General features: G+C 42.5%; 1 protein-coding gene across 3 annotated transcripts in view; it reads right to left on the bottom strand.

Moving 5' to 3' along the window:
* Positions 1-3,656: 3,656 nt before the first annotated feature.
* The window catches only part of LOC142767112 (putative sodium-dependent multivitamin transporter), a 239,775-nt gene continuing 221,084 nt past the window's right edge, over positions 3,657-22,347 (bottom strand). For all 3 annotated transcript variants that reach the window (XM_075868338.1, XM_075868339.1, XM_075868340.1), the window contains 3 exons: positions 22,150-22,253; positions 20,746-20,840; positions 3,657-3,888 (listed from right to left, as the gene is read on the bottom strand). In XM_075868338.1, coding sequence (XP_075724453.1) covers positions 3,697-3,888; positions 20,746-20,840; positions 22,150-22,253 — 391 coding nt within the window. In that variant the 3' untranslated portion in view covers positions 3,657-3,696. The remainder of the gene's footprint in view (positions 3,889-20,745; positions 20,841-22,149; positions 22,254-22,347) is intronic.

Genomic DNA, 22,347 nt, shown 5'->3' with positions numbered 1-22,347 from the left:
CGTTTTTTTTTTGAGTATCTGTTAACGTAGGCTTTATGTTGAAAAACGCTTAGAGTCTTGAATAAAATTACACACCGCATCGAATGCATCTCTGTGGCAATTTCCCAAAACAGAGGCACCAAAACTCAGAACATTTTCTGTGGTTAAATTTAAACCTAGCTTCGCAAATGGAATATCTAAAGGTCGTTTGCTAATTATGCATAGTTACGACATGAGCCAAAATAATGTTCAATAGTTTATGATTGTTCGCAGAACGGACAAAGGGGGGAAAATGTCATACCAGCTCTGTGTAAATAAAAATTTAATGGGGGGACACGGCACCGGAATCTACAGATTATAACTTCAAGTTTTTTTTGACGGACTCCACTGAGCTTTCCATGGAAACTTGAGGTGCTGATAATCTGTCCATTGTGTGTTTGTTTGTTTGTTGGTTTGTATGTTTGTATCCTCTAATCCATGGCTCGTACCCACTCTGGGGGATTGGCCAAGAGAACATGTAGTCTCATATAGACGATAACTGCATTATTGCTTACAACGAAAAAAAAGGGGGGGGTTGGGGGAGTTGTATAGTGAAGACAGTATGTTAAAAAAAAAAGAAACGAAAGATTTAGATAGTGAGAAAAAAGAATCAACAACAAAGTAGACACTAATAGCTACAACTTGATTATAGGAGCCGACCAGACAGCTGATTTTGCCAAACCCGATTAATTTGGTGTGTGTTGTCGCCACTGCTTCTTCTTCGTTGTAAAATCAGCGTTCGAGAAAACACGAGAATACTGATGTCCATGGCAGTAGGTGGGCCGGGAGTACATACGACAAAAATTGCGAGTTTTTGTTTCGATTTCTCAGCATGGCTTTACCATTTCTCGTGATGTGTACATAGACACCGCCAGGGCCGAAAGCGTTAAGCAAGAATTGTTGACAAACACCGCCCCAGCAGAAGCGTTAATTGAAACCTGACTGAGACATCGCAATTCTCGCATAATTACCGTCTATGTCGTTAGAGCCGGCATTGAATTGAGCAAACAACAAACCACACTCATAGTGAGAGAGACACAACTTACTTCGCGAAATTGAATCGAAAATGACGGCCTGAACTTCTCACTTCTGATTTTATGTAACCATACCATTTGTCGCAACTGGTTGCGCTTAACAGGCGCTATCATAAAGATCTTCCGGCTGGCACTAGTCTTGTTCCCGCTTGAGAAGGCGAAACAACCACTCATGGTAACAAAAAGGGGCGTCCTTCTCGGTAGAATAATATTTGACAGCACAGCCCGCACGGAAGGACAGCTTTCTATCCGCCAAAACAGATCCCGTGTCTCTGAAAGAGTCCGCGCCTCGATAGAAAGATGGTGTTTGCGAGTAACTGTAATCAAACTAACACTGCGAGTGGTCTCTCGTGACAGCATCTGGCCAATATCGAAGCACTGCCGGCATCGGAGAGGTCGGAGGAGGGGCGAAAGAGGGGACGCGCGTGAATAACCACTTATGTCGCTATTATGCGAAGTTTTAGGCGACGCACGCTCGTCACGCCATATTGCTGGTAATGCTGAAAACACGTTAGCAGTTCCCCCTAGATGCGCATTGTCAGCGGTAAGGGGTAGATATAAAGAGCTTGCCGTTTGAACGTTGAATCAGGTGCTCTTTCGTGGCTCAGTGGCTAACGTCTTGCAGTCGTGATTGAGGGCTGAAACGTTCAATTTGGCGCGCTGGACTCTCTTTCTAGATTATTTTCTTTCGTGCGTTTTCTTATGGATACACGCGTACACATATGCAGTAAATGACGCCAGAGGAAAAATGCAGCCGAGAGTGTCCATATAATTGCCATTGCAATATTAAAGGATCTGGATTTATATATTCGAAGTGCTCTCGACACCAGGGCACAGGTGCACTTAGAAATCAAGCAGCATTGCCTACCCTTGTGTGTCGGTGTGCTGTGGCTGCACTCAAGTTTCTATTTGTGCTCTATCACGACAACGTAAACATAAACAAACAACAATACTTGCAAACGCCGCATCGCCACTTCATCAGAACCTGTCACAATAAACACAGCAGGCCTCTTCAGACCAAATGCGACATGTTTAAATACTGAATTTCTCTCGGGGCTTTAAGGTTGAAATGCATCACCAAATGAAACTGCTGAATGTCGATCTGTGGAAGAATTTCTCCCAAAACTAGGATCTCTTCTTGATTTTACATAGACAAGTACTTCATAAGGTAAATGTTTGCAGGAGCACTTGTAGTTGCATGGTGCTTATTGATGTTTCATGCCACTTTTGCAATTTGTCTTTTTTTGTCAACAATGTTGATAGAATAGTAGGCGTTCTTTATTAAAGCATTTTTTGCTTTGTTTTGATATTTCTATTCAATTGTGTACTTTTTATCACCTTTTTGTATGAGCCTGTATCAAGGCCTACAGTATTTATTTATTTATTTATTTATTTATTAGAATACCCTCAGGGCCCGTAGGGCATTACAGAGGGGGTGGGTACAACATATATAACACACAAGAAAAAAGACAAAATAAAGAAACAAGTATCAGATGCGCAAATCAGGAAGGCAACATAAGTCAACTAAAAATGTATAAGAATTCAAGCACATACAAGACAAAGATAGATAATGGAAACTGCGTATAGTTACAAGCATTGCTGAGAAATTGCAGTCTTGAATAACAAAGGGTCTGTTATTGATACAACGGAAGAGGGAAGGTGGTTCCAATCGGCGGCTGTTTTCGGTAAGAAGGCTGCTGAAAAGAATTTGGTGCGGCAAAACGGAATGGCAACCTTATGCTGATTATCAATGCGCGATGAGTGGTATGACGGTTGTGAAATGAGGTCTCGCTTGATTGATGGATTGTGAAAAAATATCTTATGAAAAAAATGCAGTCGCGCCAGTTTCCTCCGGACAGTTAAATTGGGTAGGTCAAGGTTAGATTTCATTTCTGATATGCTAGCAGTACGGGAATAATTAGAACAAATGAACCGAACTGAGCGGTTCTGAACAGATTCTAACGCGTTAATTAAATTTTGCTGCACGGGATCCCATATAGCGGACGCGTACTCAAGCTTTGGGCGAATTAGTCATCGGTATAATAGAATTTTGAGGGACAGCGGAGCGCGAGAAAAGTTGCGGCGTAAGTATCCTAGCGTTCGGTTAGCGTTATTACAGATGTAGGTGACATGCGTGTGCCAAGAAGATAGAGTATTGTTAATTGAAATAATATATAAATAAATAAATGACTCGCCCTATTGACTCAATTGAGGGATTCTTTCATGTAAAGCATGGTTTATTCAGCGTTGTATTATACATTTCACTAACAGTTTGTTGGCGCTCATTATTTGCCTGGATGTATTCAGTGATTGTGTCATTCAACATTTATTGCAAGTAGTTCCGAAAATCTGTCCAGGTTACATTGCAGCAATGTGAATGATCTGCAGCCATCAGAGCTGTGTGTTATCACTGCATATAAAATAGCATTACACTGTCGAAAATTCCGGATCCCTTTCTACAGTGTGCCTCACAATCGTAATATAGTGCTGACACGTAAAAGACAATATTACTGCCAGCAAAAATCACTCACGCAGTCATACGCGTATAGTGTGGCATATGCTTTGCATTTGCTGTTTCATCGTGTTTTTTACAAAGACAGCGAGTGTGCCAACAACCATCGGTAAACATTTTAATATTTTTCGGTCAAGTTGTAACATTGAAACTATGCTCCTCTGAGAGAACTAGTGTAGACCATTCGTGATCTGCAACATCCTTCGTTGTGGCTTCTTTTTTTGATTGATCCTTCGAAAAGAAATCCGTGAGGGGCATGCATTTGTAACCATAGCGATTGCCAGCCGAATCTTTTTCTCCCTCTTCGGACTTGGCTTCTTGATTCTGTAAAAAAATTGAGAAAGACAGCAAGTAAAATATGCGCGGCTTTAACTTACCAAATGCGGTAAACATCTATATACAGCGGCATTGAGGGGCACAGTTTAACTCACAATGTCTAAAATGCTCACAACGTTAACATTGACATCACAAAACAACCTCTGGTGGGGCTGCTCGTCTTTTTCTTCCACAACCTAATCCGCTCTTCCACTTTGAAACCTTCGCTCCTTCTCACCGCTTAACCCTCCTCCTCTTCGGTAGAGCACCTTAGCGTTATCGCTAGTAGAATAAAGGTTGATTCACACTGGTGGCTAGCACAATTGGCGTGATCATTTTCGACTGACGATTAAGAAGCAACTGATATTCACACCACCAGAAGCTGCATGCGAGCGACCAAAAAACAGAAAACCAGTAAGTTACGTCTGGATTTCGATATCAGCGAGAAGGCGGTGATTAGCTGATCAGGTGATCACCTCCAGCCGAGAGAGCGGGGACAACTTAACACACCACATTTAATAAATGTGAATGCATTTCTTAGTCCGGGCATGTCGGGTGTCTGTCAGCGTAAACGCGTCGACGGGAGTTATTTCTCTGCACTCACTCCCTCTTCCATAAGAACACGTACGGGCGCGCGCGCTTATCCTCATATCTAGCAAACCGAGCAGGTGGTGTGGGCGGAGTAGCGGAGAGATGAATGGATGGATGGATTTATCCAGGTTTGCCCTTTAAATCGGGTGGCGGCTCAGGCCACATAGCCTTAATGTCATGTACAATAACTATGCATTACTGAAGGAATGAATTTCACTCGCGCTTTGATTGTAGCCACCACTCAGTTAGCCTCCTCATTGTTATTTCTACCCGCTTAATGTCTGTTTTGCCTTCACTGTCCCTAAACCTGAATGCTTCTAAAAACTCCACGCCATTATCATGGACTGTAAGGGGCAGCCCTCCACAAAACATTATGAAATATTCAGCCGTTTCCTCCTCCTCTCCACACGCACCACATAACATCTCTATGCCTTCGTATTTGGCTCGGTGTGACTTGGTCCACAATACTCCTGTTCTGGCCTCGAACTGCTGATAACTAAACCTAGATTTATTGTAGATCTTTTCTTTTGCAACTTCCAGTTTGGATGTTTGGTAGGTACACTTCACTGTAGGAATACTTCACTGTAGATAAATATGTTTTTTCTCGGTACGCTTCATGTATGACAAACGCATTTTCATGCAACCAACTAAGCACTACCAAAACCTGTCCGAGAAGCGACGTGCGAATAAACTTGGCAGATCCCACGTACATTGAGAATTGATGACACGCGGTGTCTTTTGACACTGGTACACGCTGGAGACACAGGTACACGCTGGTATTTACTGGCACTTCGCTGGGCACACTGAAAATAGCTGTGTTGCACTGATAGGGGCGCTGGATAAACCACTGTGATGCTGCTGCGTACTGGGAAGCACTGGGAGCACTGGAATTTTCACTGGCAAGCGCTGGTGAACACTGGAGGACGCAGTTTCTACCATCGCAGCTTGCTCCTTTCTATAGCTTGTGCCGCAGTATGTTTTCGTGTCGTTGCATATAAAACACTTGATTCGACGCTACGGATACATGCTGCCCTAACACATGCCGAGCATAGGTAATTTTTGCGGTGCAGCAATTATTGCAACTTTTTCGCATGCCAACGCGCACACCGGCCATATTCGCATCAGTTGTTCATCGCTGTAACGATTACATGTTGCATTGTTTATAGGCCTAGAGCTGGACCCCACTCCTAAAAGAAACAGGAAATTGTTTATGCCACCAAGTTGACAAATTGTATATGACCTTTCTCGAGCACTTCACAAGTGCAGGCGAGAGGAACAGCGGTCGTTCAATTCATCTAAACCGCGTAGATGAATGTCTCTCCATGCTTATCCTTCTTCTGACTTCAGGTAACAGCTAGAAGAGTTCTGAAGCTCAAATGCAAAGACATAAACCATCAGAACTCACCGCGTCGAGAGCGGTCTTACCTAGTGCCCGGTCCAGCGAGCATTGGGCCAATCATGCCGGCCTCGTTGGTGTCTATGTTACTGGCACTTTTGGCTTCATGTACACACAATTTTAAAGCGGGAGAATAACTAAAAAATACAAATTAGACATCCATGAACGTAAATAAACTATTTCGCTTTGTGTCTATGTCTGCACAAGGAGCGACGACGATCGATGCGTCGTGCTTTCAGCAACGCAGACTGTCACGAAGAGCTTCTTTCCGAGAGCAGTATAGCCGGTACTTCTCTGACTCGTATGTAAGAACACGCAATTTTGTGTTTACATTTGGTACGCCTTCGTGAACTAACACGCTGGCACGCTTTTTCAGCGGATTTTGTAGTGTATTTCCTTCAGCAATTTTTTAGTTGCAGGTATAGAAGTAACTGCGAATCTGTCGACTGGTCCACCGGGTGTGTGTTGCTATATCGTCGCATGCGCGAGAAAAATACGCAATATTCAATCTTGCGCGCGCATATGTACCGAACAAGTCATTTTCAATCATCTGTACGTGTTGACGAGTAGCAAGTCTGAGAAGCAACTACCAAAAAAAATATCTGCAGCAACAGCCTACAATATGTGCTTGCTTCGCTAGTCGATTTGACAGCTTTCAAAGTGAAGCTCTAGATTCCCCAAAAAACCTTTGGGCTCTTGCAAATATCCGCACGCCATTCGTTGCCCGGAAGCCATTCGCAAATGTCGAGTGAAGACGCTATTGCTATTTGGAAAGAAATATTGCGTCAATCTTGACTGTGCGACTTGTAAGCATGAAGCCGAATGGGGTATTCTGAGGATTAACAGTCATTTTACTACCCACCAAACACGTAATAGTGTGGCTTAGTTTTTTCTTTTTTTTCTGTATTGTCTTGCATATCAAGACTGTTTACATTTCACATGTTTTACATTTTGGTCAAAATAAAAGTGCATCACAAGATACATCCACAAAATTCATTGAAATACCGTCAGCTCTTAGCTGACTATTGATCAGTACTTTAGCATTCGTAGCAATTACTAAATGCGCAAAATACAGTCCGGCACATCCTCACGGCCCTTCAGCACTTCAAGAAAATGGCACACAGATTCGCAGAAATGTTGGCGCACAGATAGCATTTCTACATCTTTTCAAAGGGACATCGGGTTTTCCATAAACTGTGCAGACCCAGAAGCATAATTAGATGACAATGTACGCCTGCCTTGTTTTTAACTGAAAGAAAACGGAAGTCATGTGAAGTTAACGTGGGTAGAGCACTCGGATTTAAATTCCAAGGTGACAAGTTCGAATCCCGTCTCGGGGTTTTTTATGTTTTCTCATTGTTTCCGTTTTAGCATGAATGTACGCATTATTTATTCTTTTACTTCTACATTTATTTATTAATGGTGAATGGGCACCTCTTGTATCAACTCTGTGAAGGAATTTCGGGCAGAGTACCCAGCGTTTCCAAGCGCTGATGCTTGGACGCTGCCGCTCCAGCGTCCCAGTACCAGTGCTAGGGACGCTGATACCAGCGCGATACTCGGCCCATAATAAGACATGGCACTGGACGCTGGTACCCAGTGACACTGGTTTTTGCAATGAGGGAACGAGGAAGGCTGATACGTTACTTTAAAATCAGCAAAACTTTAGGAGGCGAAGACGTAGTACGCAGTACACAAGTACAAATTTTATGCGCACTTAATCATCCATAAAATATTGATATGTGGGGTTTAACTACGCAAAACCACCATATGATTATGAGAGACGCCGTAGTGGAGGACTCCGGAGATTTTGACCACGTGGGGTTCTTTAACGTGAACCCAAATCTGAGCACACGGGCCTACAACATTTCCGCCTCCATCAAAAATACAGCCGCCGCAGCCTGGATTCGATCCCGCGACGAATCATCGATATAAGAGGCCAGTATGTTGTTTATAGATGAGTAATAATGGCAACACTAACGTTCGAAATGCCAGCAGCAGCAGTGGTAGGCATGTAAATTATGCCGTATATGTCTTTCATTTCGTGATTATTATCTTTGCGCCTGGCATTTCTGCTTGCCGTTCATTCACATCAGGTAATAAAAAATTTGGTATATGCGAAGCTTTCAAAACGGGCACGAGCGCAATATGAGCGTAACATGTAGTTATGTTTTACATGACACGCTTTTCATGATTAATAATTATGCACGAGTGATTTACCTTCGTAATCCGTTCACGTCACGTCACGTAACACCAAATTTGGTATATGTGAAGCTAGCGAAAGGGCCACGAGCGCATTATGAGCGTGCCATTTAGTCATATCTTGCTAACACGCATGTTAGGATTTCTCTGCTAGGACCTGTCATTGATGTTCGCCATGCAGTCATGTCATACTATCTTTGCAATATGTCACGTGAAGGAAATCTTCGCAAGAGCAGCGGGACCGTGATATGTAAATCTTGACATTCATGACATGCAAATCACGATTTTCCTGTTATAACTAGCCACTTTTGCTCCTCATAGAGTCATGCATAGGCCAAACAAATCTCGATAAAGAACAGATTATTGAAACGGCCAGCAGAGCTGAAAGTCGTAGCCGGCTAGATAGATAGATAGATAGATAGATAGATAGATAGATAGATAGATAGATAGATAGATAGATAGATAGATAGATAGATAGATAGATAGAAAGATAGATAGATAGATAGATAGATATATCGATAGATAGATAGATAGATAGATACGGTCAAAGTTGTCATAGTTCGCTAAGAAATGCTTCGCATTTATTATGCAGCACACCATCATCGGTAACCGCTTTCCATCGCCACCGCTGATCACAACACACGCTCTCTTGATCGCTGGAGCAAAATATGACTGGAGCACCACCAGTTCTCGCGACACCTACGCCGCCCGCCTCTTTGGTGGAGCGTAGAAACTGAGCTTATTATAGTAACGTTCCTGCTCGTCACCAACCTGCGACTCACCTCCACTGTAGTCTACTCGTGCTTTCAGTTTCTGTTCACTTCACGTCACTCTTCCACCTCACTTCACTTTCCCACTCCTTGTTATGCTATACAACACATAGATATGCGATCCAAGCAAGCACAGCGCTTTGTTTACCCGTTAGCAAGTTTTGTTAATTTTTCATTCATTCATTTATTAGAACTGTCAGCCCTCAAGAGGGCCCTTACAGGGTGGAAGGTACATTTGTGCTTCAGGCCAAATGATCATCTTCCCGCGTTGATTACAAACAGCAGGGAAAATATACAAATTGGAACGAGAAAGGCATAATAAAATGTACAAATAAAGATCAAAACAATATGCACTGTATTCAAACTAAAAAGAAAAGCGTAGAGAGCATCAAGAGACAGTTGAAAGCATTATTGCAGCATACAAAAAGTTATGCATGGAAAGGCAGTTTTACACTTCCTTGAATTTACATCAGCAGGCAGCGCCTGGTTGTGGATTCATGTAACATAATCTTTTTCGATAGCACGAATAGATACTACTAGTAAATTATATGCTCCTCTTGTAACCATCGCTATTATATTTTGCCTCATTGAATGTCGATTCCCTGCGTAACCTTCACGTGTGCCTTCACGCTCAGCGGCCGCCTCGAGGAAGTGTCACCGACAGTTAGTCCGCCGAACTCTATTCATTGGTAAATGGTGATTCCGGTGACGACTTCACCCAAGTTTGCAGTGTTAATAGAAATCGAAGATATTTTGGTGTGTAACCTAAAATGGTACTTGCTGGGTGAATTTGCAGCTATTCATTGTCAACTTATAGCGCACTGCTTAAAAGACGAACGCTTGAGATGAAGGACTTGTCGGACACAAACTCAAACTTTGATTGATTGATTGATTGATATTTGGGGTTTAACGTCCCAAAACCACTATATGATTATGAGAGACGCCGTAGTGGAGGGCTCCGGAAATTTAGACCACCTGGGGTTCTTTAACGTGCACCCAAATCTGAGCACACGGGCCTACAACATTTCCGCCTCCATCGGAAATGCAGCCGCCACAGCCGGGATTTGAACCCGCGACCTGTGGGTCAGCAGCCGAGTACCTTAGCCACTAGACCACCGCGGCGGGGCACAAACTCAAACTTTCAACCGAGTTTATTGAACACACGCATGATGCTTTTATGCAATTGCGTTTCATGAATACAAAAAGGCATGCAAAAAGGAGTTACGAAAATTGTTAAACAGTACAATTCAGATGACCAGTCATGTCGACGCAACATGCACCAGTCACGCATCTAGCACTACGGGTTAAGATACATCATTTCTTTCTGTGTCAGTGCCAAAGAATTCCTACTGATGCAGCGACCTTTCCGGCTGATAATCTCGGACGCCTCAATTATTTCGCGCGTCTTGTAAATATAGTGCTTAGTTAACACCTTAGTTTTACAGAAGCCCTGCCGGTATCGGCAATCTGAACTATGTAAGCCTATGTGGTCTTGCACCAATTTATGCACACGGTTGTAGTGCTCTCACACTCCTTCTTCTAGGCAGCTGTCTGTCTGGCTTACGTATTTCTTTCCACATATGAGTGGAATCACGAAAACCACTTTTTCAGCGTAATCCACTAATTAGTTTTTTTTGGTTAGTTGTGCACGCACTTGTTTCTTTCACATTTTTTTTCCTGCTTTGAAAAGAGACGGCAAGTTACGGGGTGTTATGAAAACCACTTTCAATCCGACACGCCCACAATCTTTTTTAGATGATAGCAGACGTCCTGAAATACGGCAGTACTGCTGCTTCAGTAAACTTGCCATTTTCATTCTGGTATCTTTGCTGCTTTTGCTCATTCTGCTACTTCAGGACTGATTTTGCGAGAGAGTTATCCACTGACGCGGTGATGTAATTTTGATACCCAGCCTGCTGAAGACGACCAAATTGGGCCTGAAACCTTTCTTGTACCAAGTGCTGGCAAAACTTCTCCAAAGCATTATTTAAGCACGTTCTTGCAACCCTTCTTTTCACAAGTTATAAGCAAGTGGAAGAGAAGGGGAGCAAAAGATTACTTACTGGCGCACGGCTTGTATTTCTAGCCCGCATGAAAACCGTGAAAGCTTAGCCGCAAGTCCAGAAACTCGATGATTTCTTGACTTCTGTATAAGCATTCAGTGATTTACTTTCGCCGTCGATTCACATCACGTAATACTAGATTAGGTTATGTGAAGCGAGCGAAACGGCCAGGAGGGCACCATGATCGTGGCATGTAGTCATGTTGTTACATGACGCGCATGTCATGATTATCGTCTTCAGACATGTAATTTATCTTCGTGGCCGATTCGCATCACATAATACCGAATTTGGTGTAAGTGAAGCTACAGTGAAACGGCCAAGACCGCATCATGAGCATGGCATGTAGTCATGACCCGAACGGTATGCTTGTCTTGATTTCCATGTTCGAGCCTGTCACTTTTCTTCGCTGTGCAGTCATGTCATGCTATGCCAGTTTTTCAAGATATCATGTGAACGAAAACATCGCAAGAGCAGCAAGACTATGACATGTAACTCATGACATGCATGACATACATGTCATGAATTTTATGTTATCACTAATCACTTATACTTGTCATGCAGCCATGTTGTACCATACCAATTTTAGTATAGATTCCATTATTGAAACGGCCAGGAGACTAAAAAGTCGCAGGTGGCTAGATACACTAATATATACGATTAAAAACACCGAAGTTTACTAAGAAATGCTTCGCAAAAAAAAACGAAGCTATGCGGAGGTAAATTTGTACACACCTCGCCGAGTCCCGGTTGTCAGAGGGTAAGAAATAATAGCAGCTTTGAAGTTTCAACGCAGAAAGCTTAACTCTCAGAGGTTTTCTTTGTGTATGTACTATAACAAATGGATTGAAGAGCCCTTTTAGGAACGTCTATACCTACTGGCTGGAGTATATTGATTTTGTGAATAAGGTAGGACTCTGTATACTTTCAATGTCTTGTGAACCGAAAATTTGACTGAAGTATGAAGAGTTTGAAATTATCGAAGTTGTGTCCCGCTACATCAAAATACCGTGCCATTCCTTTCGCTATATCTTCTTCCCATGTCCACGTGATTACCATTTTTTCTATTACCAGGCTGCCTTATTTCGCCGATGGACCGTTTGTGACAATGAACATGCGATCATGTAGATAACCTTTTCACCAGTGAAGGTAAAACTATATTTTATATGACAGACACAGTCACCGTTTTTACTTTTAACTATCGTGCAAGTTTGAAAGTGTTTTCAAGTCTTGCATCTTGAATAGCAGCAAGGTGTTATCTGGACAGCAGAATGAGAGTTTACTTTTGTATGCGCTAACATGTCCTTAAAATTCTTACTGCGGCGATACAAGCAGTAGAAATTCCACTGTAGGGTGGTTTTATGACAATGTCAGTTCTGTTTGAAAGTTTTTTCAATACGTAGTGTTCTGCTTAGGTTAAGTTGTTTGGCGTCGGACTTTGTTTTGTTCCCCCAGGATTTCTTTTTAATATCTTGAATCTAGTTGTATGCACTAAGTAGCTTTTTAAAAGACTGTTCCATTGCTCCAAAGTCGTTTAGGCGATAGGCTACCCAGAGTGCAACTGATTTTATTCTAGAACATTTCGGAATGAACCTATTATTTGTACCTTAAGTGTTTTAACGCATTAAGTTGTCTTGTTTGTTTGGTGGCCAGTTTGCGGCATTGGATTCACTGCAAAGCTGCTTTCAGTGCCCTGGGTGTTTTCTTATGATTTGTGTTTGAGTGGGGCAAATCTAAGGAGCACAACGTTTTCAGTTGGGGTTTTCTTGCTATCCTTTTTGTTATTGGCGAGGCCCAGCACGATGCTTGTTTCCGTAGTGCTTTGTTTGCAAGCATTCGCACGTGTCTTTGTAAGGGAAGTGCATGGCAATGTTGTCTCTGCTTCTTGTGAGGGTTCTGTTACTGCTGTTATCACGTCGATCATCTCAGTTGATGCTGCTTGCGCCTTAGCTTGTGTGTGGTGCCAATAGTTGTCGGGAGCTATGAATTCAATCTGACGCTAAGCGGTTAGTGATGCAATTGATTTATATGTGGGGTTTAACGTCCCAAAACCACCATATGATTATGAGAGACGCCGTAGTGGAGAGCTCTGGAAATTTCGACCACCTGGGGTTCTTTAACGTGCACCGAAATCTAAGCACACGGGCCTACAACATTTCCTCCTCCATCGGAAATGCAGCCGCCGCAGCCGGGATTCAAACCCGCGACCTGCGAGTCAGCAGCTGAGTACCTTGATGATATGTGGGGTTTAACGTCCCAAAACCACCATATGATTATGAGAGACGCCGTAGTAGAGGGCTCCGGAAATTTCTACCACCTCGGGTTCTTTAACATGCACCCAAATCTGAGCACACGGGCCTACAACATTTCCGCCTCCATCGGAAATGCAGCCACCGCAGCCGGGATTTGAACCCGCGACCTGCGGGTCAGCAGCCGAGTACCTTAGCCACTAGACCAACGCGGCGGGGCGAGCCGAGTACCTTAGCCACTAGATCACCACGGCGGGCCGGTTAGTGATGCAAACAAGTCATTACTTTCGACAAAGTTTCCTGCCTATTGTCTGAAGTTCCAGAAAGTATGTTAGGATAGGTGCAATAAGCACATGTTCAGTCACTTCCGCAAGCAATACAGTGCATTCTATACACTGCACTGCCACGGCAGGAGATGAGCAGCGGGATCCATTAGGCATTGTTCAAGCAGTGAAACACCCATTTCCTCACATATGTCCCTCACATATTGTCACTAGGGCTTTGTCAATGAAATATGGTTTTCCAATAGGGCTGAACTGGACAAGCCAGTAATTGTAGAGCACAGGGGTTGTTCCTTGTCTGCGATCATTGTCATGTAATATAGAAAAACTGTGTAATATCTCTGCACATGGAGAGATTACTCAATTGATTCAACGTACAGACTTTCTATGGGGCTAGTGCGAAAAGCAACTGTACAGAGACAAAAGCTCAAATGGTGTTCAGGATGAAGCCTTTGCAAAGTTATTCGTATTGCGGATGGATAGACAATCGAACCATAATGTAGACGTGTTCGTATGAGGCTTTTGTGAGATTCATCAGACATTTCCGGTCACTTCCACACGTAGTGCATGAAAACACTTTCAGAATGTTTATGATTTTGAAACATTTGTTTTATAGATTTTAGATGTGGGGTACAAATGTTCATTTGAAGTAAAAATTATACCTAAAAAGTTATGTTCAGGCTTCACTGGTAGCCACTGACCATGCAACTCCACGTCCTGAGTTGGAGGGTTACTTTTCTTTCTTCAGATTGAAACACAGGCGGTTTTTGTTGTGTTAAGGGTGAACCCGTTCTTATAAGCCCACTTTTTTACCTTATTCAAGCCAAGTTGAATCTGCCACTTGCATATAGCAGGGTTGCCAGATTTAAAACCCATCTGTACGCCATCGTAATATGTGCAATAAAACATATTACGTGAAATGTAGGAATAAAGGTCATTCACTTTTATAATAGAAATTGTGCAACGTAGTACAGCCACTCATTGTGAAGCATAAGTGGTTCAGAACCAATGGATCTTTCTTTCGCTTTAACCCTAAATATCATCATCATCATCAGCCTGACTACGTCCACTGCAGGACAAAGGCCTCTCCCATGTTCCGCCAGTTAACCCGGTCCTGTGCTTGCTGCTGCCAATTTATACCCGCAAACTTCTTAATCTCATCTGCCCATCTAACCTTCTGTCTCCCCCTAACCCGCTTCCCTTCTCTGGGAATCCAGTTAGTTACCCTTAATGACCAGCGGTTATCCTGTCTACGCGCTACATGCCCGGCCCATGTCCGTTTCCTCTTCTTTATTTCAACTATGATATCCTTAACCTCCGTTTGTTCCCTAATCCACTCTGCTCTCTTCTTGTCTCTTAAGGTTACACCTAACATTTTTCTTTCCATTGCTCGCTGCGTCGTCCTCAATTTAAGCTGAACCCTCTTTGTAAGTCTCCAGGTTTCTGCTCCGTAGCTAAGTACCGGCAAGATACAGCTGTTATATACCTTCCTCTTGAGGGATAGTGGCAATCTACCTGTCATAATTTGAGAGTGCTTGCCAAATGTGCTCCACCCCATTCTTATTCTTCTAGTTACTTCAATCTCGTGGTTAGGCTCTGCGGTTATTACCTGCCCTAACTAGACATAGTCTATTACAACTTCAAGTGCACTATTACCTATCTCGAAGCGCTGCTCCTTTCCGAGGTTGTTGTAGATTACTTTCGTTTGCTGCAGATTAACTTTAAGACCCACCTTTCTGCTCTCCTTGTCTAACTCCGTAATCATGAGTTGCAATTCGTCCCCTGAGTTACTCAGCAATGCAATGTCATCGGCGAAGCGCAGGTTACTAAGGTATTCTCCATTAACTCTTATCCCTAACTGCTCCCATTCTAGGCTTCTGAAAACCTCCTGTAAGCACGCGGTAAATAGCATTGGGGAGATTGTGTCCCCCTGCCTTACACCCTTCTTGATTGGTATTCTGTTGCTTTCTTTATGAAGCACTATGGTAGCAGTTGATCCCCAGTAGATTTCTTCCAGAAGGTTTATATATACTTCATCTACGCCCTGATTCCGCAGTGTCTGCATGACGGCTGATATTTCTACTGAATCAAACGCCTTCTCGTAATCTATGAAGACTATGTATAGTGGTTGGTTATACTCTGAGCATTTCTCTAGTACCTGATTGATAGTATGAATGTGGTCAATTGTTGAGTAGCTTGTTCGAAATCCTGCTTGTTCCTTTGGTTGGTTGAATTCTAATGTTTTCTTTACTCTGTTAGCAATTACCTTTGTAAAAAGCTTGTATACTACAGAGAGCAAGCTGATCGGCCTGTAATTCTTCAAGTCCTTGTCATCTCCTTTCTTATGTATTAAGATGATGTTAGCGTTCTTCCAAGACTCTGGTACCCTTCCCGTCAGGAGACACCTCGTAAACAGGGTGGCTAGTTTTTCTAACACAATCTGTCCTCCTTCTTTTAGCAGGTCTGATGTTACCTGATCCTCACCAGCAGCTTTGCCTCTTTGCATGCTCTCCAAAGCTTTTCTGACTTCTTCTATCAATACTGTTGGGGTGTCATCTGGGTTACTGCTAGTTCTTGTAGTATTAAGGTCGTGGTTATCTCGGCTACTGTACAGATCTCTGTAAAACTCCTCCGCTATTTTAACTATCCTATCCATATTGGTAGTTATTTTGCCTTCTTTGTCCCTTAGTGCATACATGCGACTTTTGCCTATCCCAAGTTTCCTCTTCACTGCTTTGACGCTTCCTCTGTTTTTCAGAGCGTGTTCAATTCTCTCCATGTTATACCTTCTTACATCGCATAATTTACGTCTATTAATCAACTTCGAAAGCTCTGCCAGTTCTATTTTGTCAGTTGTACTTGACACTTTCATGATTTGACGCTTCTTAATTAGGTTCTTCGTTTCCTGGGAAAGCTTGCCAGTGTCTGTCTAACTACCCTGCCTCCAACTTTCACTGCACACTCCGTAATGATACTCGTCAGATTATCATTCATTGTATCTACGCTAAGGTTGGTTTCCTCACTAAGAGCCGAGTACCTGTTCTGCAGCGACACCCTGAATTCCTGTAAATACCCTAAATATAACGGAAGCCAATGCAGCATCGGTGAATATTTCTCAAAAACCATCAGATTTGCCCTGAAACACGTTGTTGCTCTCGACGTATGAAAATCCTCGAACAATTCTCTGCGCTACAAAATATTGCATATAAGAACTAATAAATGCGTGTTTGACCATTCAACAGAATCTGCTCAAGATATATCATAACAGTTGCCCAGTCATCAACTTGTGCCTTCCTACCAGCAGCGTCCCCCCTAATCAGACTTGACACTTTCTGCTATCTTCACTAACATACGCAGCCTCTTCCGAAACGAGACATCGATTCTAGTCTGGTTTCGGCATCTCGGAGCATTTTTTTTATTATCAACAGAAACATGGCTTAGAGCAGACGTAAAGAACAGCTAAGTTCTCGCTGGTCTACCAAGCTTTCAACTGTTTCGAAACGGTCGCAGTGCCACGAGGGGGGGGGGGGGGTGCTTGTTCCCGTGAGCAAAAACGCATCCTGCACATTTCTGAGCTTTGTATCTTATCTTGAAATCCTCTGCTTTGACTGCTATGCCTCTTTTCATTCAATTTTACTAGACGATCGCTATAGACTCTTTTAAGTGCTCTTGAGATGCCTCTTTGAAGCTGAACAACATATAAGATAAGATAACGACCATACACCCTAATATGAACGTGATCCCTTCTGCTTACTTCAATTTTCATGAGATCGTTTATTGAAACGCACCTATTCCAGGGGCTACACCAAAAAATCGATCAACTTTCTTGAGGTATGTCTAAACTTTACTTTTCCTAAATGCACACAGAACCAAGTCGCATCTCCGGTAATTGCTCAAATATTCAAAACCTTCATCTAAAAACTTAACCCGAGGGGGTCTCAACCATTACGTATTTGGCCGAAATCCGTGACCACACGGACAATCACGTAGACTTTGTGGTAAAATTTCTGTTGGCTCCAACTGTTCAAAAAACTGTTCGCTTATATAAGACAAATTATGAAGCAAATAACCGTCAATTAGGGCAGTTTTATCCCACTTTCGAAAGCATCTTTTTTTTCTCGTACTCTAGATGAAAAACTGGTAAACTTTTAAAGAATAACTGAACAAAGTAGTAGATGAATACATTCCCCTAATTACCATCTCTTCTGATTCATCCAAACACTAGTTTAACAAGGTACTGATGTGATTAAAAAACAAAAAAGAATGGTGGCTGCACTTTTGATGGAGGCGAAATGCTGTATGCTCGTTTGCTCAGATTTGTGTGAACGTTAAAGAAACCCAAGTGGTCGAAAGTTTTCGAGTCCTCGAATGCAGCGTCTCTCATAATCATGTGGTGGTTTTGGGATGTTAAACTACAAATATGAACCATCAATAAATCCTGAAGAAAGCAAAAACCAACGTCGCTTCCACACAGCCGCAACACACCTAACGGATGGCATGCGCACAACCACGCATAAAGTGCTTTTCTAAGAACCATCCATGATGGTAAACAGTTTTTCTTTCACTCTGATTTACCCAACATGTTTAAAAACAACCGAAAAAATGTCTGTCTAGTTATAAAATCTTATCACACGCGCTCTATTACCTTATCAATTGAGTCAGGTGATGTCCTGACTCATTTGATAAGTTAACAGAGCACGCATGACTATGCGTCCAAGTCCTTAACACCACCTTTGATTGAGTGTTTACTCAAGAAACCAAGCTGTCATTCTTTGTTTCCCTAGCCACTTTTGAATGCGCCATGCCATCAATTACATTTCTTCCATCCGGTATCTCATCCGTGATAAACAATATAATACTCTCGCCGTCGGCTGTTGTTGATGATATTACATCAAAACTTCTTAAAAACACGAAATACATTTCTGCAGTATATTTGTGTTTATTGTTTTCGCAGTCACTTTCATCATGCATGCTACCTTTTGACTAGAAACAAGGAAAGGTCGTTTGAGTATACCACTTCGGTAATAAACAGACCCTAAATAAAGTATCGCCCCAACTCGTTAACTAGTGTGCCAGGTAAAATACTTGAATATGTCTTATACACACATTTCATGGACTTTCTTGATCTTAACTACTTTTTTCATCCATCGCAGCATGACTTGAAGAAAGTTACGTGCTAGCCATGTTTGCTTCCGACCTGCATGTAGATCTCGATTCTAATTAGAGACTGATGCCATCTCTTTAGATTACGGAAAAGCTTTCGACAAAGTTCCTCATGACCATCTACTACTAACACTTGACGCGTTACATCTTAATTCTGACATTTTGGCATGAACTATAGAATTTTGAAGTAATCTCTCACAGTGAGTCTTTGTTGATTACCACGTATCTATTGCTACCCCGTAACTTCAGACGTTCCCGAGGGGTCAGTATTTGGTCGACTGTTGTTTTTATATTACATTACTCTCCTACAAATGCGTTTATCATCTAATGTGCGTGTTTACTAATGATTTTGTAATTTATCGCACCAATAATAACGTTTTCCGATACCACATCCCTTCAAAACGACTTCTGAAGTGTGCAAGGATGGTGTAGCTGAGCTGAACCCTAACAAGTACAAGACTGTTTTTTTTCCGTCACTGTAAGAGCCTACTTATTTCTCTTACCGAATTGCACAGTTAACATTAAAGTAGTTTCTTCCTACAAAAAACTACGACTAACTTTTTGCAGTGACCTAGCCTGAGCGTCCCACATTACGAAAATCATTTCTTCTGCCAATAAAATATTCGCGTTATCATAACAGCATCTGCGCTCCGCCCTTTACCATGTAGAATTATTCACGTGCTAGTTTTTATCAGGGTAGAATCAGAATATACATTCCTCCTTTGGAACCCTCGTCAAATATGTCTTACCAATCAAGTCCAGTCGCTTTAAAATCGAGCTATAAGGTTTATTCACTGCTAGTACTCATACTTCGTGTGAGTATGAAGTACGTCAGCATATCGGCACTGAACACAGCATTCATTTTATTATTACTCGCATCTCAGCGCCACACTGCAAGCATATGTCTTTTTCACAAGTCTTTTCTTTACAGCTCCATCGGTAAGCCACCATATATTCTCCCCCCGACACGCGTCTCCAGTCGCATCGGTCACCCGCAACAAGCTGTTTGCCCACGTCACAGCACCGTCACAGTTTTGTATTCATTCTGTGATCTAGTACAGCGTGGTGTCCTCTCTGCAGCAGGAGCCGGTGCTTCACCAATGAATTCACCATATTTCATGTCTTCTTTGCCGTAGACGCTAGACATTGTGCGTACATATCAAGTGCAAGATGATCAGGATCATCACTATTGAACTTTTGAGTTTTGGACTTCAGTGCATATTTCCGAAAAGCTTGCCGTAGTAGACTTTGGGTGCTGAGCATCTGTGGAACGCTCCGCGTTCGTGCATCGTTAACCACAACAAAATCTGTGAAAATTAATGAAACCACCAAGCACCACAAATAAAAGCGTTCTTTTTAGGAGTACTGGTTACATGGACACATGTCCTCCACAAAAATGATGCCATTGTTTGTAAGTAGAGCATTCTGAGAGAATCATGGACTTCTATAAGAAGAAAGCTAAACCATCGTTGTTGAGAAAACGGTACCTCCTTACTACAGTTTACATATTGTTGCAGAGGAAGTATGTATATAGGAGCACGACCGATTGCTAAAACTGTGCATCCAACTGAAATCAAAGCCTCACCAATCATTCATGACCATGTTGTGTGCGAATTTTGGAAACCATGGCTACTACTAAGCAGTATGAAGAGTAGCTATGGCGTGGAAGGTATATTTGGAGTGGTAATGCTCACAAAAAGAGACAGAACAATGGGGCAGAAGCCTCGCTATAAGAAATGTCCAACGAATGGCGTGTGATTGTATTTTACCTCTCATGGCTGGTGGTCCGGCCTTTTTAGCTCGATCTTTTCTGGCATGATTACGATTACATCTCTTAGTAATAAGAAAAACATGTTCAATAAGCTGACATTTCTTGTAACGCTCAGTAGTAGCAAGCTATTGCAACCTAAAAAAAAAAGGTCGAGCTATTTGACCTGAAAAAACATCACTCTCTTTCTTTTTCCTTTTACAGACTACTAGAGCACAGATCCAACCAAATGTTTGCTACTATGGCTTATAATGGAGCTTAACTGAGAGTTTCATGATTGTCCGTTGAAACATTTGCTCGTGGCAAGAAAGTACATTTCATAATAGTTCGGCCAAGCACTTTCAGCCATGGTGAATTCATTTTTTTTTTTGCTATTCGAGACTCACCTGTAGAATACGCTGGAAGAACTTCGAGCGTCTCCAAAGGCTTAGAAATGCGGTGCTCGTCAGATGTAAGTTGCTTTTTATATTACGTCCTCCACCTGCAGCAATCGAAATAATTTTAGGCTGCGTTTTACACTTAAACAAACAGTGGATTCTACGCCTTGTTGCTACATCTCTAACGTACAAAGCACCCACAGGGCACAAGAGATCAAAAGTCAAGGGTATAATGTGAACCGATTTCTACAACACTGGTTCGTCTACACGTTCTGAGGTTGTGCTTTAAAGCAAGGTGCTCTCCAGCCATTACTGAAAGCTCACTTCATAAACATATTCATTTAAAATTAAGATGCAGCAATGTTTCTTACTAAGTGATACATTGACGCCACTGGTCAAAACACTCCAGCATGAAGGAAATGAGACAACCAGTATCCACCCGTCGGGTACCTTCTGCTCGTTTCCATCTTTGGTAACTTCGTCTTATTTATGATTGCCCACGTTTTCAAAATAATAGCTAATAAAGCTGCAATGGTCCATCTTTCACATCAAGATGGCTGAACAGCAAAGCTGTCTGTGCGCGATGATCCTCCCGGTTGTCTTCATGCAGTGCACCTTGCTACCTTTAGTATATCGACGGCAGAACTTCATTGCTGCGTTGCCACAGTTTCACGAGCGACCCCTTTGAGATCTGCATTCCACTGGCGCTTACATTTCACTTTGCCATCTCGCAAAGCTTTATTCTTCGGCACGGCGAAACCCAATGCGTGTAGTTAGGAAAGCAGGTTTGTCTGTGCATGTTAGTATGCATGCTTACCAGCGATATAACGTGAAATGGGGAACTTGATGCTAGTATCGACGTGCTAATTTTTACAGGTAATGGACAAAGTGTGATTACGTGACATGCCAGCTCAGGAAGCGGCACATGCGGGCTAGGAGTTTTCTGCGAGCGCTGAGTAAACAACTTTGCCGTACGAAGTGGGATAATCAGGAATCAGGAACGGTGGAAGTGCTACAGACAGGCAGGCCGACGTTTTGATAGGAGGACCTATCTTTCTCAAAGGCGCCGTGTCATCCTTGGCCTGTTAGTTTTAAAGGGGTTACTAGTGACGTCATCTCCTGGTGGTGCTGCGTGTCTCTTTTGGTAATCGCCGTCTGAAAAGAAAAAAAAAACTTTAAAGCAGAAGAGTGCAATCTTCGCTTCATTTCAAGGAAGACACGGCACCTTTGAGAAAGATGGGTCCTCCTATCGAAATGTCAGCCAGCCTGTCTGCGGCACTCCCACCGTTGGGCCTTATTATCCCACTATGTTGCTTCCATCTGTCGACTCCCATCTTCATTTTGGATTTGCTGTACTAAGTAAATTCAACAGTTTCTAAGCTAATAAGTATCCAAACGCCATTGCAAACTTACCTGTGGCCAGGCTGAAAATGGTGCCTAGAAGCATAGTGAGTATTTCACCAGACAAAGCTATCCAGTAGAATGACACCCGGTACAGCGGAAAAACGTAAGGGAGGCTGTACAAAAGAATGAAAAAGATTCATGAGACCTGATACTTACACTGCTGGCCTATTTATATGACACTGATACACTGCAATTATAGGCTAAAAA

The sequence above is a fragment of the Rhipicephalus microplus genome, chromosome 7, assembly GCF_043290135.1.
Source record: "Rhipicephalus microplus isolate Deutch F79 chromosome 7, USDA_Rmic, whole genome shotgun sequence".
NCBI classification, from domain to species: domain Eukaryota; kingdom Metazoa; phylum Arthropoda; class Arachnida; order Ixodida; family Ixodidae; genus Rhipicephalus; species Rhipicephalus microplus.
Note: the sequence above shows the minus strand (reverse complement) of the source record. Positions and strands in the feature narration are given on the sequence as shown.